At 43.2% G+C, this 19,650-nt stretch overlaps 1 protein-coding gene across 11 annotated transcripts in view; it reads left to right on the top strand.

Annotated features, from left to right (window-relative positions):
- The window catches only part of frmd4a (FERM domain containing 4A), a 523,313-nt gene that overhangs the window by 495,661 nt on the left and 8,002 nt on the right, over positions 1-19,650 (top strand). For all 11 annotated transcript variants that reach the window (XM_063072636.1, XM_063072634.1, XM_063072635.1 and 8 more), the window contains 4 exons: positions 1,120-1,176; positions 3,523-3,760; positions 5,305-5,481; positions 9,870-10,729. In XM_063072636.1, coding sequence (XP_062928706.1) covers positions 1,120-1,176; positions 3,523-3,760; positions 5,305-5,481; positions 9,870-10,729 — 1,332 coding nt within the window. The remainder of the gene's footprint in view (positions 1-1,119; positions 1,177-3,522; positions 3,761-5,304; positions 5,482-9,869; positions 10,730-19,650) is intronic.

The following is a 19,650-nucleotide window of genomic DNA, read 5'->3' as shown; positions in this document are numbered from 1 at the left end:
AATGAAGGGACGACACGACAGCATAGCGGTTAGCATTTGCTATTACAGCACCGGCTACCCAAGTTCAGTTCCCACTGCTGTCTGTAAGGAGTTTATGTGCTTTTCCCGTGACCACGTGGGTTTCCTCCAGGTGCCCAGTTTCCATCCACGTTCCAAAAGAGTATCGGTTAGTAGGCTAATTGGACGCATGGTTGCAACTGAGTGGTGCAGGCGCATTGGGCTGGAAAGGCTTGTTACTCAGTCTAAATTAGCGCATCAGGAGTGTTTGATGACTCTCAGCCAGTACTTGCAGACGTGGCCAAGAGGTTCAGTTGTTGTTCAGACCAAACTTCAGAATGGGGAAGAAATGTGATCTAAGTGACTTTGACCATGAAAAGATTGTCGGTGCCAGATGGAGTGATTTGAGTATCTCAGGAACTACTGACCTCCTAGGATTTTCACACACAACAGTCTCTAGAGTTTACAAAGAATGGTGCGAGAAACAAAAAAACATACAGTGAGCGTCAGCTCTGTGGAGGTAAATTGCCTTGTTAATAAGAAAGGTCAATGGAGAATGGGCAGGCTGGTTCATGTTGACAGGAAGGCAGCTGTAACTCAAGTAACCACATGTTATAACAGTGGTGTGCGGAAGAGCATCTCTGAATGCACAAAATATTGAACCTTGGGGTGGATAGGCTGCATCAGCAGAACACCGCAAACATGCACTCAGTGGCCACTTTATTGGGTACCTGATGACCTACCTCTGAGTATATATGTGATTGCTTTTCATGCTCTTTGCTCATGCTCATTCAATCATGGTTTCCCTCTCCCTGCCCCCTCCCACTCTCAGTCCACAATAGAGACCCTTATCAGAATTGGATTTATTATCACTCACATACGTTGTGATTTTTTTTTCTTTTTGCAGTAGCAGTACAGTGGAATACACAAAATTACTACAGTATTCTGCAAAAGTCTTAGGCACTCTAGTTATATATATGTGCTTAAGACTTTTGCACGATATCATAGATAGATAGTTGGATGTACTATAGACAGACAGATATATATAATAATGTATTCAGCCTGAGTTAATTCTTTGTTCAATTTATCTATAACCATGAACTTTTTGTGGTTTTCCCCCAGAGGCAAACATTGGTTCAGAAGACAGTTCACTATCAGATGCTCTGGTTCTTGAGGATGGTGAGTACACTGTTAAATGTCGGTAAACGGTTTACTTTATATAAGTATATTAGAGTAACTACACAGGCAATGCACAAAGAGCTCGTTATCTACTGCTTTATCACGTGTGGATACACTTACTTGCCAGGTTAGCCTTAGATCCTAGCTAGAACATTCTGACACATCTAACCTATATACAGTATACGTTACGCATTCAATCATCATTAGGACAAATTAAGTGCCCCTTATCCAGAAAACTCTGAAATCCAAAATTTTTTGATCTCTGACATTACATTGGAAAATTCCACAAGGCACTGGGAAGGTTCCCAGGTGATGTGCAGGTCTCTGCACATCTCATATTTTCTGAGAAGTGACCTCAAATATATAATGAACAGAAGTTAATGAAAAATAGAAAAATACTGCATAATGGGGAAAAATGAAGATCTTGAATGTGTATTAAAGAGTGGATTCATTCAGCGTTGGAGTGAAATTATGCCACTTAACAGTATGCTGATCATGAAACAAGCAAAGGCCTTATTACGGCGAACTGAAAATTGAAGATAATTGTGAATATTCAGCAGGCTGGTTGCAGAAATTTAAGAAAAGGCGCAGCATTACGTTTTTAAAGATTTGTGGTGATAAGGCGACTGCTGATCATGAAGCAGCAGAGCAATTCATTGACGAGTTTGCCAATAAATTAAGAGTCGGGATGATGGTGATCCCAAGCCATCTCATTATATATTCTAAAATCCAAAATCAGAAACATTTCCGGCCCCAAGCATTTTGAATAATTGGGTACGCAACCTGTAGAAGTAGTCACAAGGAAATCTGCAGATGCTGGAATTTCAAGCAACACACATAAAAGTTGCTGGTGAATGCAGCAGGCCAGGTAGCATCTCTAGGAAGAGGTACAGTCGACGTTTCGGGCCGAGACCCTTCCCACAAACACAAGGAAATCTGCAGATGCTGGAATTCCAAGCAACACACATAAAAGTTGCTGGTGAACACGGCAGGCCAGGCAGCATCTCTAGGAAGAGGTACAGTCGACGTTTCAGGCTGAGACCCATTTTGTTTACAGAGCTACACCTTGTGATCTCAAAACCAGTCACAAAATCAGAATCAGAATCAGGTTTATTATCACCGGCATGTGACGTGAAATTTGTTAACTTAGCAGCAGCAGTTCAATGCAATACATAATCTAGCAGAGAGAAAAAAATAAATAAATATAATAGTAATAAATAAAATAAAACATAATAAATAAACAAGTAAATCAATTACATATATTGAATAGATTATTTAAAAATGTGCAAAAACAGAAATACTGTATATTTAAAAAAGAGATACATATTTCAGTGGAAGAGGCTTGTTAGTTAATATAATTTCATTCATCATTATCATTATTATGTGCCATGTCGTGGGCGATCATGGTCTTTCCACGACCATGATTGTTTTTGACAATTTTTTCTATGGAAAGGTTTTGCCATTGCCGCCTTCTGAGCAGTGTCTTTACAAGACAGGTGACTCCAGCCATTACCAACAATCTTTGGAGATTGTCTGCCTGGCATCAGTGGTCGCATAACCAGGACTTGTGATGTGCACCAACTGCTCATATGACCATCCACCACCTGCTCCCATGGCTTCACATGGCCCTCCTTCCTGATGGCAGCAGTGAGAAGACAGCATGGCCTGGATGGGCTGGGGTGCGATGGATCTCTGCTGGTGGCTGCTGCCTCCCATGCATACACACGTGTCACTGTTGATAAAGAATTCAGGACATGTGTTGGAACTAAGCAATCCATCCCAACCGAGATAAAGATCTGAGCCGGGCTGGCGCTATGTTCTGCAAACATGACCTGATTCAGACCTACAGCAGGTAAAGTCAGTGACTCACAGCTCCAGTGATCTGGATTCAATCCCACCCTCTGGCACTGTCTGTGTGGAGTTTGCACATTCTTCCTGTGACTGCATGAGTTTCCTCCCAAATCCCAAAGATGTGCAAGTTGGTGGGTTAATTGGCAGCTGAGGCAGACACATTAGGAGCATTTAATAGACTCTTGGATAGGCACATGGATGAAAGAAAAATGGAGGGTTATGTTGGAGGGAAGGATTCATCATTGGCTCATTGTCCATTCAGAAATCTAATGGCGGAGGGGAAGAAGCTGTTCCTGAATTGTTGAGTGTGTATCGTTAGACTCCTGTACCTCCTTCCTGATGGTAGCAGTGAGAAGAGGCTATGTCTTGTGTGATGGAAGTCCTTAATGATGGATGCCATCTTTTTGAGGCATTGCCTTTTGAAGGTGCACCTGCACCAGGACTGAGTGTAGAGGGGAGATGGTCATTACCTTGCAGCCTTTGTTTGTTTTGCAGAGGACTGTCACGGCTCGAGCCTCTCGTCACCCATCCAGTCTCCGCACAAAGCCCTCCCTCCCCGCCCACCCTCGCATCAGAGACCCCACCCGCCGCAGTCCCTGGATGGCTTACGTCAGCTGCACTACCATCACAGTGATTACGACAAGTCGCCCATCAAACCAAAAATGTGGAAGGAGTCATCCTTAGATGAGCCATACGAGAAGGTGAAGAAACGAGCCTCACACAGCCACTCCAGGTCAGTCCCTGCACACCAGGCACTGAATTAATCACAGTGGTGAAGAAGTGCTGAAGTATATTTACAAAGTCCTTACTTTGTTTTATTTACAACCTATGTTAGTCAGCAGATTGAGTTCAAAAGCCACGGGATAATATTGCAGCTCTATAAAGCCCTGGTTAGACCATGTTGGATTATGATATTGTGATCCAAGTTTCTTTCAGAAGTCATGAAAGAGGCACAAAACGTGTTACTTCATGATCATTTTATTGAGCATTGATAGAACAAAGGAAAACTAAAATGAACAGTGATGGAGGTCTAAGTGAAGGGAGGGACAATAAAACTAAGATAATGCTGCCTTGCGGTGCAGCTATTTTGTACTCATAGTTAGGAAATATTTCATTCAAATTTGTTGATAAGGGCTGACCAATGAGATAGGTCTTATTCAAATAATGCAGAACAAAGAAGCTTCCAAGGTTTACCAGAATTATACTGTACCTTGGATAATCACTTGGGGACCACACTGAATTCGTATATATCTATTGTGACAACATTGGGAAGCATTGTAAACAGTTATTTGTATATAAGTAATTATATAAAATAGAAGCATACTGTATAATTAATTGTCAAACTGCAATGAAAATAACAATTATATTAACCCATTGGATCCAGCAACAAGGATTGTGTTCAGTTCTATTTGCTTCATTATAAGAAGGATGTGGAAGCTTTAGAGAGGGTGTAGTGGAGATTTGCCAGGATGCTGCCTGAATTAGGGAGCATGTCTTATGAAGATAGGTTGAGTGATCTATTGCTTTTCTCTTTTGGAGTGAAGGAGGATAATGTATTCAAGATGGTAAGAGGCATATTCTAAGTGAACAGCCAGCTTTTTCTCAGGCTGTAAATGGCTAATATGAGAGGGCATAATTTTGAAGTAATTGGGGGACGTCAAGGTAGGTTTTTACAGAGAGACTGGTAAATGCGAAGAACACAGTGCTGGGGTGGTGGTAGAGACAGATAGGTTAAGGGCATTTTAGAAGCTCTTAGATAAGCACGTGGATGATGGAGAAATGTGGGAGGGAGGTGTTAGATTGATCTTGGAGAAGGTTATAGGGTCAGCACAACATTGTGGGGTGAAGGGCTGTACTGTACTATTCATATTCTGTTCTATAAAGTAGCTAATATGAGGAGGAATAATTTTAAGGTGATTTTAGGGAAGTATGGGGGGGATGTCAGAAATAAGTTTTTTTTACACAGAGAATAAGGAGTGTTTAGAACACACTGCCAGGAGTGGTGGTAGAGACAGCTACATTAGGGACTCTGAGGTAGGCACATGGATGAATGAAAAATGGAGGGAAAAGCGGGAAAATGTCAGAGGGTGAGAATTGGATTTTCTCCTGTTAATATTGCTATCACCTTGCACTTGTGTGGTATGAATGTTCCTGTCACCTGTGGGCCCAGGTCTGGAGATGGTCAAGGTCTTGCTGGCTTGGGTTCTGGTCTGTTTTGTTACCTGAGGAATTACGGATGGTGCTTTGAATAATTCCCGGTGATGTGTTGTTACTTAGCCTGCCGAGTGGACACACGCGATTCCCCAGTGTGGGGAACAGCGCAGAGGCAGGGGCCGGAGGTTCACTACAGAGCAGTCCTGTGAGAGGTGCCCCACACTGGAACTGCACACAGTCCAGCATGCCTTCCACGCCCGACCTACGGATACGGAGCCCCCCCTACGTACATTCCACACGGTGAGTGAGCTGGAAGATAACCCTTGGTGTTTGTCTTGGATGCTAAATGAGAGTACTAGTGGGAAAAAAACACAAGATATAAACAGGAAACTAAGGAAAAACACAAGCTCAAGAGATCTGAAGGACAAATGTCCTTGGACTCTCTGGGTCAGACTGATTAATTTAGTGATACTCACTGTGGACTGATCTGTGCATTTCCTGATAACAGATAAGCAGGCAACTAAGGTTAAAATCTATGCAAATTCTGTCCAAGTCCTTGACCTGTTTTGTTAAGAAAGTTATTCTTCATGGTGTTTGGGAATTTGTTGGTCTTGGATAATGTGCTTACTACGATGGTTTCAGACTATTATTTATTACCTATGTCTGAGGTTTTCGTAAAAATATTCTTGTGAAGAAACTAAGCAATAAATTATCGATAGAAGGACAATCCTGGAAATGGGATTTAAAGTAATTGTGTGTGTGTGTGTGTGTGTGTGTGTATGTGTGTGTGTGTGTGTTGGTTGGTCTGTGTGCGTATACATGCATGTGTGTGTCTCTATACATGTGTATATGATGATAACAGCCCAAGGCAGCAATTGCCAATACCAGAGGACATTAGTTTAAGGTGAGTAAAGGAGAGTATAGGGGGGAATGTTAGAAGTAGATTTTTTACTCAGAGAGTAGTGGATGCCTCGAACGCTCTGCTGAGGGTGGTTGTAGAGGCTGGTACACTAGGGGCATTTAAGAGACTGTTGGAAGGGCACATGAATGAAAGAAAAATGGAGGATTATTGTTATGCTTTGTAACTTCAAAACAGTAAACTAATTCAAAGAAAGACCCAGGAGACCAAAAATGCCAGTCTAACTTCATCTTTGAGCGAGGCCACTATGTGTCAGGGGATGATGTATGCAATTAACATATTTATAAATATAACCAGTAATTAATTATTTAGACAAACAAGAATACTTAATTGAAGAATATATATGTATAGGCATCCATTAGTCTCGTGAGCATGGATTTGCGCCTTCCAGGGCGCAGGCCTGGGCAAGGTTGTATGGAAGACCAGCAGTTGCCCATACTGCAAGTTTCCCCTCTCCACGCCACCGATGTTGCCCAAGGGAAGGGCATTAGGACCTATACAGCTTGGCACCGGTGTCGTCTCAGAGCAATGTGTGGTTAAGCGCCTTGCTCAAGGACACAACACGCTGCCTCAGCCAAGGCTCAAACTAGTGACCTTCAAATCACTAGATGAACGCCTTAACCACTTGGCCATGCGCCAACATATATATAAAAAAAGATTATTCAAATATTACTAAAATAGTAAATACACAGCAGTTATGGGCTATAGGAGAAAGGGTCCGATTGATCTTAGAGTAGGTTAAAAGGTCGACACATCATGGGCTGAAGGGCCTTCCTGTGCTGTACTTTTCTACATTCAGTGACCACTTCGTCAGCTCCCTTTTGTACCTAATAAAGTGGCCACTTAATTTATGTTCGTGTTCTTCTGCTGCTGTAGCTCAAGTTCAAAGTTCAACATGTTGTGCATTCACAGATGCTCCACTGTTGTAACGTGTGGTTATTTCACTTACTGTCACCTTCCTGTCAGCTTGAACCAGTCTGGCCATTCTCCCCTGATCTCTCTCATTAATGAGGCATTTTCACCCACAGGACTGCCATTCACCTGGATTTTTTTTGTTTTTTGCACTGTTCTCTATAAACTCTGGAGACTGTGTGTGTGAAAATCCCAGATCAGCAATTTCTGAGACAATCAAACCACTCTGTCTGGCACCAACAATCATTCCATGATCAAAGTCACTTAGGTCACTTTTCATCCCCATTCTGAAGTTTGGCCTGAACAACAACCAAATCTCTTGACCATGTCTGCATGCTTTTATGCATTGAGTTGCTGCCGTATGATTGGCTGATTAGATACTTGCATTAACGAGCAGGTGTACAGGAATACCTAATAAAATGGCCACTGAGTGCATGTTAGAAGAATTGAGATTGATCTCATTGAAACTTTGAAGGTTCTCGCAAGGAGTTTGAGAGCAAAGATGGTGAGAGGCATTTAGTCCTGCTTCTCACTGGGATATTAAATGAATCTTAATTGCCTTAAGATAAGGAGTTGCTCCTCAGGAATGAGTTGAGGAGAAGGAATTGTGGAACTTTGAAATTCTCTCCCCTGCAGGGTTACGGATGTGCAGTCACTGAGTGTATTTAAGAGTGAGGTCACGAAGCTTATTTATTTATTGAGATACACCACAGAACAGGCCCTTCCAACCCTTCGAGCTGCACCACCCAAGGATTCCCCGATTTAACCCTAGCCTAATCACGGGACAATTTACAATGACCAATTTACCTACCAACTGGTAGGTCTTTGGACTGTGGGAGGAAACCAGAGCTCCTGGAGGAAAACTCACAGTCACAAAGAGAACGTACAAACTCCTTACAGGCGGTAGCTGGAATGGACACGACCAATTGGTACAGAAAAATGAGACAGAACCAGTCATGATCTGACATGATGGGCTGAATGGCCTACTGCTCCTATTTCAGTTGTCCACAAGCAGAAAGATTTGAAAATTTTATACCCAGATTCTGAGGAGACTGTTGTGATGTTTGGTGGTGTAGCAGGGTCTGCTGGGCAGAACATGGTGTGTCCCCATAAAAGTTTGTAAAATAATGAGGGATATGGATAAAGTCTGAAACCCCAAGACCGGGGAGTCCAAAACTAGAAGGCTCAGATACAAGATAACACAGGAGAGATTTAAGAGTCAGAAAAAGTCACTTCTTTACAGAAGGTAGTGAGGACCTATAACGAGCTGCCAGAGAAAGTGGTCAAGGTGGGTACGATTGCAACATTTAACATAGGTACATGGAGGAGAGGGGTTTGAAGAGTTGAGGGCTGAACAATTTTTGAAGTTGGAATGAGACATAAAACTTGTTTCATTAAGAGTTGACAAAGCAGTAAGAATAGGAACAGAACAGGTTCAAGGATCTCTGCTACTTGAAGAAGAGAAAGAGGAACTAAAGATAGCACCTAGCATACCCGAGATCAGAAAAATCCCATTCTAATCTGTAGATAAGAGATAATCAATTAGAAAATACTTGTGCAATACTGCAGTAAAATTAACCAATGAAAAAACACCTATTCACAATGAAGAACAGAGTTTTCAGAATTATCCTTTGTGTAGCCATAATAAACTTTTATACATATAAAAATACTTAAAATATAAGCAGGTAATTGTCATACAGCAAAGAAAATGACAGTCAGTTCCTACAGTATGGACCAGATGGGCCAAGGGGCCTGTTTCTGTGCTGCATTAGTCGATGACTCTAAAGGATATGTTTCCTGCAAAACAACTGATCCTGTCCCTCACAACAGCTGTCTGCCACTTGTGACCATGTAAATAATGTAGACACACACTTCCCACATGCTCCAGCTTCTCAAAAACCACTAAAAACAAACACGCCCCACAAACAACAATATTTAACCCTTCGTTAAAGTAAAAGAATCCAAAAATGTTAAGTAAATTATTAACCAGTTTCCAGTCTTACAGATATATTGATTAACTTTTTGTCACGTGTACATTACTGTGCAAAAGTCTTAGGCACATGTAAAACAAAATAAGTACAGTGAAGATGCTTTCAAAACCAATGAAATAAAAATTTTCTGTATATTTTTTTAAAAATTATCTCTAACTTATTGGAAATTTACCCAGGTTTGATTCATCTGCATTTTGGTAGAAGGTATAAAGGCACAGACTATTTTCTAAATGGGGAGAAAATTCAAGAATCAAAAGCACAAAGAGATTTGGGAGTCCTTGTGCAGGATTCCCTAAAGATTAATTTGCAGGTTGAGTCAGTGGTGAGGGAGGTAAATGTAATGTTAGCTTTCACTTTGAGAGGACCAATATATAAAAGCAAGGATGTCACGTTGAAGCTTTATCAGTACTGTGCAAAAGTCTTAGGCACAAATAAGGAAAAGTTTCTAAATATCAAAAAATTACTATAAAAAGCAGTAAACAATTTTTAAAAACTAAATCAAATCAATATTTGGTGTGACCACACTTGGTCTTTAAAATTGCATCAGTTCTCTTAGGTACAGCCCAAAATCAGCTGGTAGGTTGTTCCAAACGTCTTGGAGAACTTGCCACAGTTCTTCTGCAGACTTTGACTGTCCCACTTGCTTCTGTCTCTCCAGGTAATCCCAGACAGCCTTGCTGATGTTGAGATCAAGGCCCTGTGGAGGCCATACCATCTGAAACCATATAAAAAATCTAGTGTACCTAAGAATTTTTACACAGTACTGTAGTAGCTTGAAGCTGTCAGTCCTCTGGACCTCAGTGCTGTTGATGTAGTGAGCATCTCCCCACATCACGATTTTATCACACTTTGTTTCTTTCTCACAGGTCAGTTGATATCAGCCCCACCCACCTTCACAGTTTGGCACAGCACTTTAGACACAGGAGTTCCAGCTTGGAATCTCAGAGCAAGCTGGTTATGTCTGAGAACGAGACTGGGAGTCCGGACTTCTACACCCCAAGGACTCGTAGCAGTAACGGTTCTGACCCCCTGGACGATTGCTCGTCCTGCGCCAGTCACTCCAGCTCGGAACATTACTACCCGGCGCACATGCACGCCAACTACTCCACGCTGGCCGAGGACTCGCCCTCCAAATCCCGGGAACGCCAGAGGCACCGATCTGCCGGGAACCTGGGTTCCACTAATTCAGGGAGCATGCCCAACCTGGCCGGCAAGAGCAGCGGCGCCAACGGCGGGGTCTACCTTCACAGCCAGAGCCAGCCCTCGTCGCAGTACAGGATCAAGGAGTACCCCTTGTACATCGATGGCAGCCCAACGCCGGTGGTGGTACGGAGCCTGGAGAACGACCAGGAGGGACACTACAGCGTGAAGGCACAATTTAAAACTTCCAACTCTTACACCGCAGGCGGGATCTACAAGGACTCCTGGCGCGGCGAGGACATGGCTGCCGTGAAGCTGATGCCGTCGCGCTCACAAATTGTTCGGACTCCCTCCCTGGTTAAGGATAACGCTGAAAGGAGCACAAACAGGACTGCTCTGTCCGATGAGCTGAGGTCGTGGTACGAGAGGTCCTCGGCCACGCTGAAGGAGCACAATAGACTCATTCACACAAATTCCGACTCATCAGACCGGAGTTCCCCGTACTCCCCAGCACAGAGTGCCTTCATTGGTCACAGCAGGACAACCCGTATGCCTCAACCATCCAAAGGAACGTCAGCTGTTTCAGGTAAAACATCTCCAGTGTATGCCAACCCATCTCATAGACTTTCCTGTTCTCCTCAGCAATCCCCTTGAGATCCGTATGTCTATATTTCCACGTGCCTTGTTACGTTTTTGAGGGGGTGTTTCCAAGGGTGCAAAAGTCTAGGACCAGAGGATGCAGCCTCAAAAGACAAGGTCATCCATAGAGTACAGAGATAAGGACAAATCCTTTAGCTGGAAAGGGTGAATCTGTGGAATTCATTGTCGCAGACAGCTGTGCAAGCCAAGTAATCGAGTGTATTTAAAGCAGAGGTGATAGGTTCTTGATGAGTAAGGGCGCCAGAGATTATAGGGAGAAGGTGGGAGAATGGGATTGAGAGGGATAATAAATCAGCCATGATGGAATGCTGGGCCAAACGGCTCCTATACAGCCTATGGACATCAAATGGGGCAGTTGGCCCATCAAATCTATGTGGGCTCTCCCTTTCCCCTTTCCCCTACTAATTTTTGTCCGTATTTTCCCCATGGTCCCATCAACACCCCACTGACCCTACCACCTTGGTTTATTATTGTCACAGGGAAAAACTTTTATTTTACATGCCATGCTTTAAGTTAAAGTCTGTCCCGAGCCTTGTGGCCCATCAGACTGGTGCTTATGCTGGTTTCTGTGGTGTGAAGCCACTGAGAGTACGAGACTCCCCCGGCAGTCAATCACGAGGTTAACCCCCAGCATTTGCCAGTGGGCTGGAGCAGTGTGTGGTTAAGTGCCTAGCTCAAAGGCACAACACGCTGCTTGGCCGAGACTCGAACCCACGACCTTCAGATCATGAGCCCAATGCCCTAACCACTTGGCCATGCGCCGCGCCATGCAGCAAGATGATTCCATAAATAGAAAACAGTAAGAAGAAAACAGGAGAATGAATTGTTAACAGTAGGAGCAAAAGTGCAGTGCAGGTAGACAAATAGGGCCAAGACCAGCTAGTTTGTAAAACTAGCTTTATTTGTCACATGTACACCAAAACATTGAGTGAAATGCATCGTTTTTGTCAACGACCAACATAGTCCAAACACTGTGCCGGGGTGGGGAGGGCAGCCCACAGGTGTCTCCATGCTTCCAGCCCACAACTTACTAACCCTAACCTGTATGTCCTCGGAATAAGACCATAAGATGCAGGAACAGAATTAGGCCATATGGCCTGTTGTGTCTTCTCTACCATTTCATCACGGCTTATCCATTTTGCTCAGCAGTCCAATCTCTTGCTTTCAACCTGTAACTTCAGGATTGTGGGAGGAAACTGGAGAATGCAGAGGAAACACACACGGTCACAGGGAGAACATACAAACTCCTTACAAGTGGCGAGAATTGAAGTTAGGGTTAAAGTCAGCAAGAAGAAACTATCCAATGAGAAAATGTTTAGCAAGAGGACTGGAGGGCCCACATGGAAATTCTTCCTGATGCAACAAGTAATTGGGAATGGGAATATTGGTACAGCTGGTCAGATGGGTTGGGAATGGGAATATTGATGCAGTTGGTCAAATGGATTGGGAATGGGATTATTGCTGTGGCTGGTCAGATGGATTCGGAATGGACTGCTCTATAAGAGTATGGATATTGATTCTTAATACAGAATTGGCTAAATATTTGAAGAAGGAATAATTGCATAGACTTGAGGGACGAGAGAATTGGGTGAACCATGTTGGTCCTTATATGGGCTATCGTATACTCAGGGCTGAATGGTCTTCCACGCTGTGCTGTGATTGTTGCTCACAGAATGGTTGCCCTCTGGACATTTTGCAGCATGTAGTGAGTTTTAGACCCTGGAGACTCGGAGTACTGCTTGACATCACCGCCCTGGGAATTGAACACGGGTCACCGGCACTGTAAAGTGTTGTGCTAACTGCTACACTACCTTGCCACCCTATTAATAGGTGGATTTGGATTAGAGGGGAGATAAGAAATTTGTTTTCCAGTCTGAGAGAGGAGGGAATCAATCTCACTGAGGCAGATATCCTAACCACATTTAAGGGGACAGTAGCATCGTGGTTAGATTACTGGTCTGAACCTTTGATCCACTGACAAGAGATCAAATCCTACAGTAGTAACAGGGGAATTTAAATTGAAGGAATTAAATAAATTTGGAACTTTAAAGAGAAACTGAGTAACTGCAGATTATTGTGAGATTGTCAGAATGAAAGGCCATGCTTTCTTCTCACTACTACCACTTGGGAAGAAGGTGCAAGAGCCTCAGGTCCCGCGCCACCATCTTCAGAAACAGTTATTACCCCTCAACCAGCAGGCTCCTGAACTGGCATGGATAACTTCACTCAGCCCGACCCTGAACTGATTCCACAAGCTACAGATTCAATTTCAAGGACTCTACAACTCATGTTCTCAGTATTATTTATTTATTTATTTATGTGTTATATTTGCAGTTTGTCTATTTTTGCACATTGGTTGTTTGTTAGTCTTTGTGTGTAGTTTCTCATTGATTCTACTTTGTTCTACTGTGAATGCCTGCAAGGAAACGAATCTCAGGGTAGTGTATGTACTCTGATAATAAGTTTACTTTGAATTTTGAACTTTGAAACCTGCTTGGTGGCACTAAGGGTGTTTGGAGATGGAAATCTGTCTTCCCTTATGCAGTTGAGTGTACATATAACTCTGGACCAGCCTCTGTAGGTGGTTTTAACCACCCCTTCAGTTCAGGAGTATTAGGGCATTGCTGGCATTACCTGGAACTTCCCATCATTTAAAAAAAAGTGCCTGCAGAGTGATCAGTGTAATGCTTACAACAGCTGTAAGATCGGGGTCAATTCCCACTGCTATCCATAAGGAGTTTGCATGTTCTCCCTGAGACCATGTAGATTTCCTCCAGGTGCTCTGGTCCCCTCCCACATTCCAGAAACGTACAGGTTAGAGTTACTGAGTTGTGGACATGCTATGTTGGCACCCGAAGCATGGTAACACTTGCAGGCTGTCCTCAGCACAATGCTCACTGATTTGTTTTAACGTAAATTGCACATTTCACAGTATTTGATGTACATGACAAATAAAGCTAGTGTCAGAATGAGCACTGCCTGAAGAGGGATTAGATTAGATCAGATCAGATTATTTTTATTTTTAACATGTACATTGAAATATTGAAACATACAACGAAATCATCATTTACATCAACGACCAACACAGTCCAAGTATGTGCTGAGGGCAGCCCACAAATACCACTATGTTCTCTCACGAACATAACAGTTACTAAACCTAACCTGTGCATCTTTGACATGTGGGAGAAAACCAGAGCACCCAGAGGAAATCCATGTAGTCATGGGGAGAACGTACGAACTCCATAAGACCATAGCAGCAGTATTAGGCCATTTGGCCCATTGAGTTACTCAGTCGTAGCTGATTTATCACCCTCCCCAACTCCATCCTCCTTTGACCTTTGACACCATTACTAATCCAGCACCCCTGCTATAAAAATACCCAATGACTTGGCTTCCACAGCTGTCTCTACAATGAATTCCATGGATTCCCCACCTTCTAGCTGAAGAAATTCCTTCTCATCTCTGTTCTAAGTGGGTAGACGTATCCTGAGGCTACGCCCTCTGGTCCTAGACTGTCCCACTATGGGAAGCATCCTCTGCACGTCCTGTATCCTTTCAATATTCGGAGGTTTCGATGAGATCCCCCTCATTCTTCTAAAACTCATGAGTTAGAGGTAGAATGCACTGAGATTTATGAGATATCTCCTTAAATGCTGGACAATACTGACCAAGCACGTTGTCCTTTCGTCTGGTTTTTCCAGACTGCTTCTACGCACTTGAAAGAAGAAATAGCGGATAGCACAGGCAACTGGAATATCCCCAGATCTGATGCAATAAAACTGAGACAGGTCAAAGGTCAGCCAAAATGTAATTGGAATTTCTCTTGGCTTCATTTTGAAGAAAATGCCAGATAATCCTTTAACTTACTTCCCCCTCTTCCTGCACTTCCAAGTACATTATCCTTCAAATTTACAACATTTCCTGCACTAAGTGATTTACTGTCAACAGAAGATAAAAATCTCCGACATTTCTTCTGAAGCCCCCACCTTCCTCAGAATGTGGTGTAAAAATGCTCGAAATAGTCTGGAATAACACAAACTGTTCCATTTTTGATTCTATGCTCTACGGTGGGGTGACATGGCTGCGCAATGGTTCGCATAACAGAGTTAACAGCACCAGCAACAAGGGTTCAATTCCCGCTGCTGTCTGTAAGGAGTTTGTACCTTCTTCCCTGGGTTTCCTCCGGGTGCTCCAGTATCCCCCCACAGTCCAAAGACGTACCAGTTCGTAGAGTAATTGGCGATGTAAATTGTACGGAGTGTGTGGATGAGGGGATGAATCTGGGGGTTATTGATGGGATATGGGTCAGAATAAAATGTGAATGTGGGTACTGGCATTGACTTCATGGGCCGAAGGTCCTTCTTCTGTTCTATATCAAAATCAAAGTAAAATTTCTTATTAAAGTATGTAAATGTATAAAATAAAATTCATTTTCTTGCAGGCATTTGTTTAATTTATTATTTACTTAGCGATACAACGCAGAGTAGGCTGTTCCAGCTGCACTGCCCAGCGACTCCCAACAACCCCAATTTAACCCTAACTTAGTCATGGGACAACTTACAATGCCAATTAACTTACCCAGTAGGTCTGTGGACTGTGGGAGGAAACCTGGTGCAAACCCACATGTTCCACAGAAGAACATGCAGAATCCTTACAGATGACACTGGGATTGAACTCCGAACTTCGACATCCTGAGCTGACTGCTATACTACTGTGGGACAGCAAAATGAAAAAATACAGTAGAATTTGTGAAAAATTTATACATCATCTACAACGTTCCCTCTGTCTTTTTATTATAGCTGCGCAGACCAACCACTGCTCTAAGCAGGAAATTTTTACATGTCCTTAAAACTGCGCGCCAACAAAGGCTATGTGCATGGGAGCATTTGTGTTACTATGCAGCCACACACTCGCACACCTTAGAGGGAACAGTAATGAAGAAAGACTGACAAATAACTAGTAGACAAAAGAAGACAAATTGTGCAATTAAAAAAAACATACATGACTGATTAGGAATTAAATATCTGAAGTGCTCCCTCCATCAGCTATAGACATCAGTACATCTTTACTATTGCACAGTGGGATCAGGTGGGTCACGGCTACTGAGTGGATATTCTGTAGACCACATCGTTTACTTTCTGACCAACTGTCCAGAGTTGGAGCTTGCTTCCACACTTCCCTTCTGTGGCCTATGTGGCTCCTATCACCCACGGTTCTTGTGGGTCAAGCTGTAACTGAAGGCCAGACCTCAAGTGTCGCATCCTGAGTCCCAGTCCCAAACCAACCCTAACACCTCTGTCCTCCTCCTCCTGAACTCTTAAAGTCCCTGAAAGTGATTCACATCTTTAAAAGACTTTACCATGCCACAGTAACATAGCGGTTAGTGCAATACTTTTACAATTGGGGACGTTGGAGATTGAAATTCAATTCCGGTGTCCTCTGTAAAGGAGTTTGTATATTCCTCACCATGACCAAGTAGTTTTCCTCTGGGTGCTCCTGTTTCCTCCCACAGATCAAAGATGTATCAGTTGGTATGTTAATTGGTCATTGTAAATTGGCTTGTGATTAGGCTAGGATTAAATAGATGGCTTGCTGGGTGTCAAGATTCATTGGGCCTGTTCTGCACTGATTCTCTAAATAAATAAATATTAATAAAAGTTATTGCAAAATGTCTTAAGAACTATACATTTATTGAAACATTTAAAGAATTAATGTTAGATAATTAAAACATGAATGTACAGTGAACAACTAAAAATTTAACACTGTATTAAATTTAGCAGGTTAATGCAGCCAGGTATCTGGTAGCAAATGGGATAGTGATAGATGGGGTTGACACGTAGGTGAGGGGCCAGATGCGAAGAGTATACACATTGCTCGGGTCAGTATCTTTTCTAATATCTCTAGGTTCAGTGGTTACATAGTAACACAGCACAGAAACAGGCCCTTCAGCCGAGCGTGTCCATATCTGAGCAAGTCCCATTTGCCCACATTTGACTCTCATCATTCTAACCTTTCCCATCTAAGTGTTGTCCAAATATTCCTGTCCAAATATTGCAATTGTATCCACCTCTACCACTTCCTCTGGCAACTCAATCCAGATACCAATCATGCTTTGTGTCGTAGAAGTTGCCCCTCAAGTCCCCTTTAAAACTTCCTCCTCTCATCTTTCTCTGTCCTGTAGGCGACATGGTGGTGTAGCAGTTAGCATTATGCTTTAGAGCGCCAGCGACTGGGGTTCAACTCCCAGCACTGCCTGTAAGGAGTTTGTACGATTCCTCCCTGTGACCGTGCAGGTTTCCTCTGGGTGCTCCGGTTTCCTCCCGCAGTCCAAAGATGTACAGGTTAGGATTAGTAAGTTGTGGGCATGCTACATTGGTGTTGAAGGTATGGTGACACTTGGGGGCTGCCCCTAGCAGATCATTGGACTGTGTTGGATGTTGATACAAATGATGCATTTCACTGTTTCAATGTTTATATGACAAATAAAGCTAATCTTTCATCTCTACTCCTCTACCCTGGGAAAACAACTGTGACCTTATCTGTCCACCTTATCTATTTCCCTCATTTAATTGTAGTTGTTTATTTCTTTATTTAGTGATGCAGTGCGGAACAAGCCCTTCTGACCCAGTGAACTGCGCTGCCCAGGGACCTGCCAGCTTAACCCTAGCCTAATCACTGGACAATTTAAAATGACCGATTAACCTAATAAACAGTACATCTTTGGACTGTGAAACCCACGCGCTCACGTAGAGGAGCATGCAAACTCCTGACAGACAGCCCCGGAATTGAACCCCAAATTCTGGAACATTCCAAGCTGTAATAGTGCCGTGCTAACCGCTATGCTATGGTGGCCCCAAAACCTCTATAGGGTCACCCTCTATAACAGGCGTTCCCAACCTGGGGTCAACGGACCCCTCGCCTAATGGTATTGGTCCATGGCACAAAAATGGCTGGGAAGCCCTGCTCATTGTCAGCCTCTTCCACTCCAGGGAAAACAGTCCCAGCCTATCCTAGCATCTCCTTGTAATCACAGCCCTCGAGACCTGGTAATATGCTTGCGAATCTTTTCTGGTCAGCTTGGGGTGAGTGAGATGTTGCATGCAGCCCGTGTGGAACTCCAGTGCATTCCACGCTTCTTGACAGGAGTGTGAGCAAAAGATATAATCCGGAGCCCGCAGTCAACTGTAGTCACTTGCATTTCCTTTGTCCTGTCAGAGAATTCAATATACTAGCTGCTGTGTTTTTTCTCTACAGAGTTCTCGCCGGTATAAAAGGCTATTAGCTGGTGCTTATAAAATGTTTTTAAAGATAAAGATTATCCTTATTTGTAACATGTAAATCGAAACATGCCGTGAAATGTATGGTTTGCGTCAACGACCAGCCTCAGAATGGAGGGATGTTCCTTTAGAATGGAGACGAGGAGGAATTTCTTTCGTCAGAAGATGGTGAATCTGTGGAATTCATTGCCACAGATGGCTGTGGAGAGCAAGTCATTGGGTGTGTTTAAGGCAGAGATTTATAAGTTTTTGATTGGTAAAGGGGAAAACAGGAGCAGGAGAGTGTGGGGGGAGGGAGTGCTGAAAGATAATCAGCCATGATTAAATGACAGGCAGACACAATGGACCCATGACCTAATTCTGCTCCTTTATCTTACAGTGTTATGATCTCATCCTAAAAACGTGTGGTTGATTAGTTAATTGGGACCCACAGTAGCATAGGGGTTAGCGCGAGGCTATTACAGCTCGAGGCGTCAGAGTTCAGATTTCAATCCAGTGCCCTCTATAAGGAGTTTGTAGAATGTCTGGCTGGCTTTCCTCCAGGTGCTCCAGTTTCCTCCAACAGTCCAAAGATGTACCGGGCCCTCTCATTGGTCATTGTAAGCTGTCCTGTGATTGGGTCAGGGTTAAATCGGAGTTGTCGGGGGTTGCTCAGCAGTACGACATGAAGGACCGGAAAGGCCTATTCTGCGCTGTATCACTAAAATAAACAAAATAAATAATAAATAAATTGCTGCAGTGCATAGGTGTGAGGTAGAATCCAGCAGGGGAGTTGCTGGGAATGTGGGAAAAACAAATTGGGATTAAAGTAAATGGGTGGTTCTTGTTCTGCACAGACTCGATGAACTGAAGGGCCTGTTTCTTTGCTGTATCTTTGCATGATGAAGATATCCAAGCAAATGTAAATGGGGTAGATTTTAAGAGGGTTATAAGTTAGGCCAATCGGCCCATCGGGTTTGTTCTGTCATTCCATCATGGCTGATTTATTATCCCTCTAAAACCCCATTCTCCTGCCTTCTCCCCTTAATCTTTGATGCCCTGATTAATCAAGAACCTATCAAACTCTGCCTCAAATATACCCAATGACTTGACTTCCACAGCCAACTGTGGCAATGAGTTGCACAGATTCACCACCATCAGGCTAAAGAAATTACTCCTCACCTGTGTTCTAAAGAGGCATCTTTCTATTCCGAAGCTGTGTTCTCCGGTCCTAGATTCCCCTGCTATAGTAAATGTCCTCTCCTTGTCCTCTCTTGTCTCGGCTTTTCAGGTTTTAATGAGATCCCCCACCCCCACCCCACCGCCCAACAGTACAGGCCCAGAGCCATCAAACAACACTCCAAATGTGTTAGCCCCTTCATTCTCGGGATCATTTTTGTGAACATCCTCTGCACCTTCTCCAATTTCAGCACATCCTTTCTTAGATAAGAGGCCCAAAACTTACAATACTCCAAGTTGGATCTGACCAATGCCTTATAAAGCCTCAGCATTAAAGTACTGTGTAAAAGTCTTAGGCACCCTAGATTTTTTATATAAATTGTGTTTTAGATGTTTATTTTTGTCTTCTGCA

Source organism: Mobula hypostoma, chromosome 20 (assembly GCF_963921235.1).
Source record: "Mobula hypostoma chromosome 20, sMobHyp1.1, whole genome shotgun sequence".
Classification (NCBI taxonomy): Eukaryota; Metazoa; Chordata; class Chondrichthyes; order Myliobatiformes; family Myliobatidae; genus Mobula; species Mobula hypostoma.
This window is presented reverse-complemented; position numbering and strand designations above follow the sequence as displayed.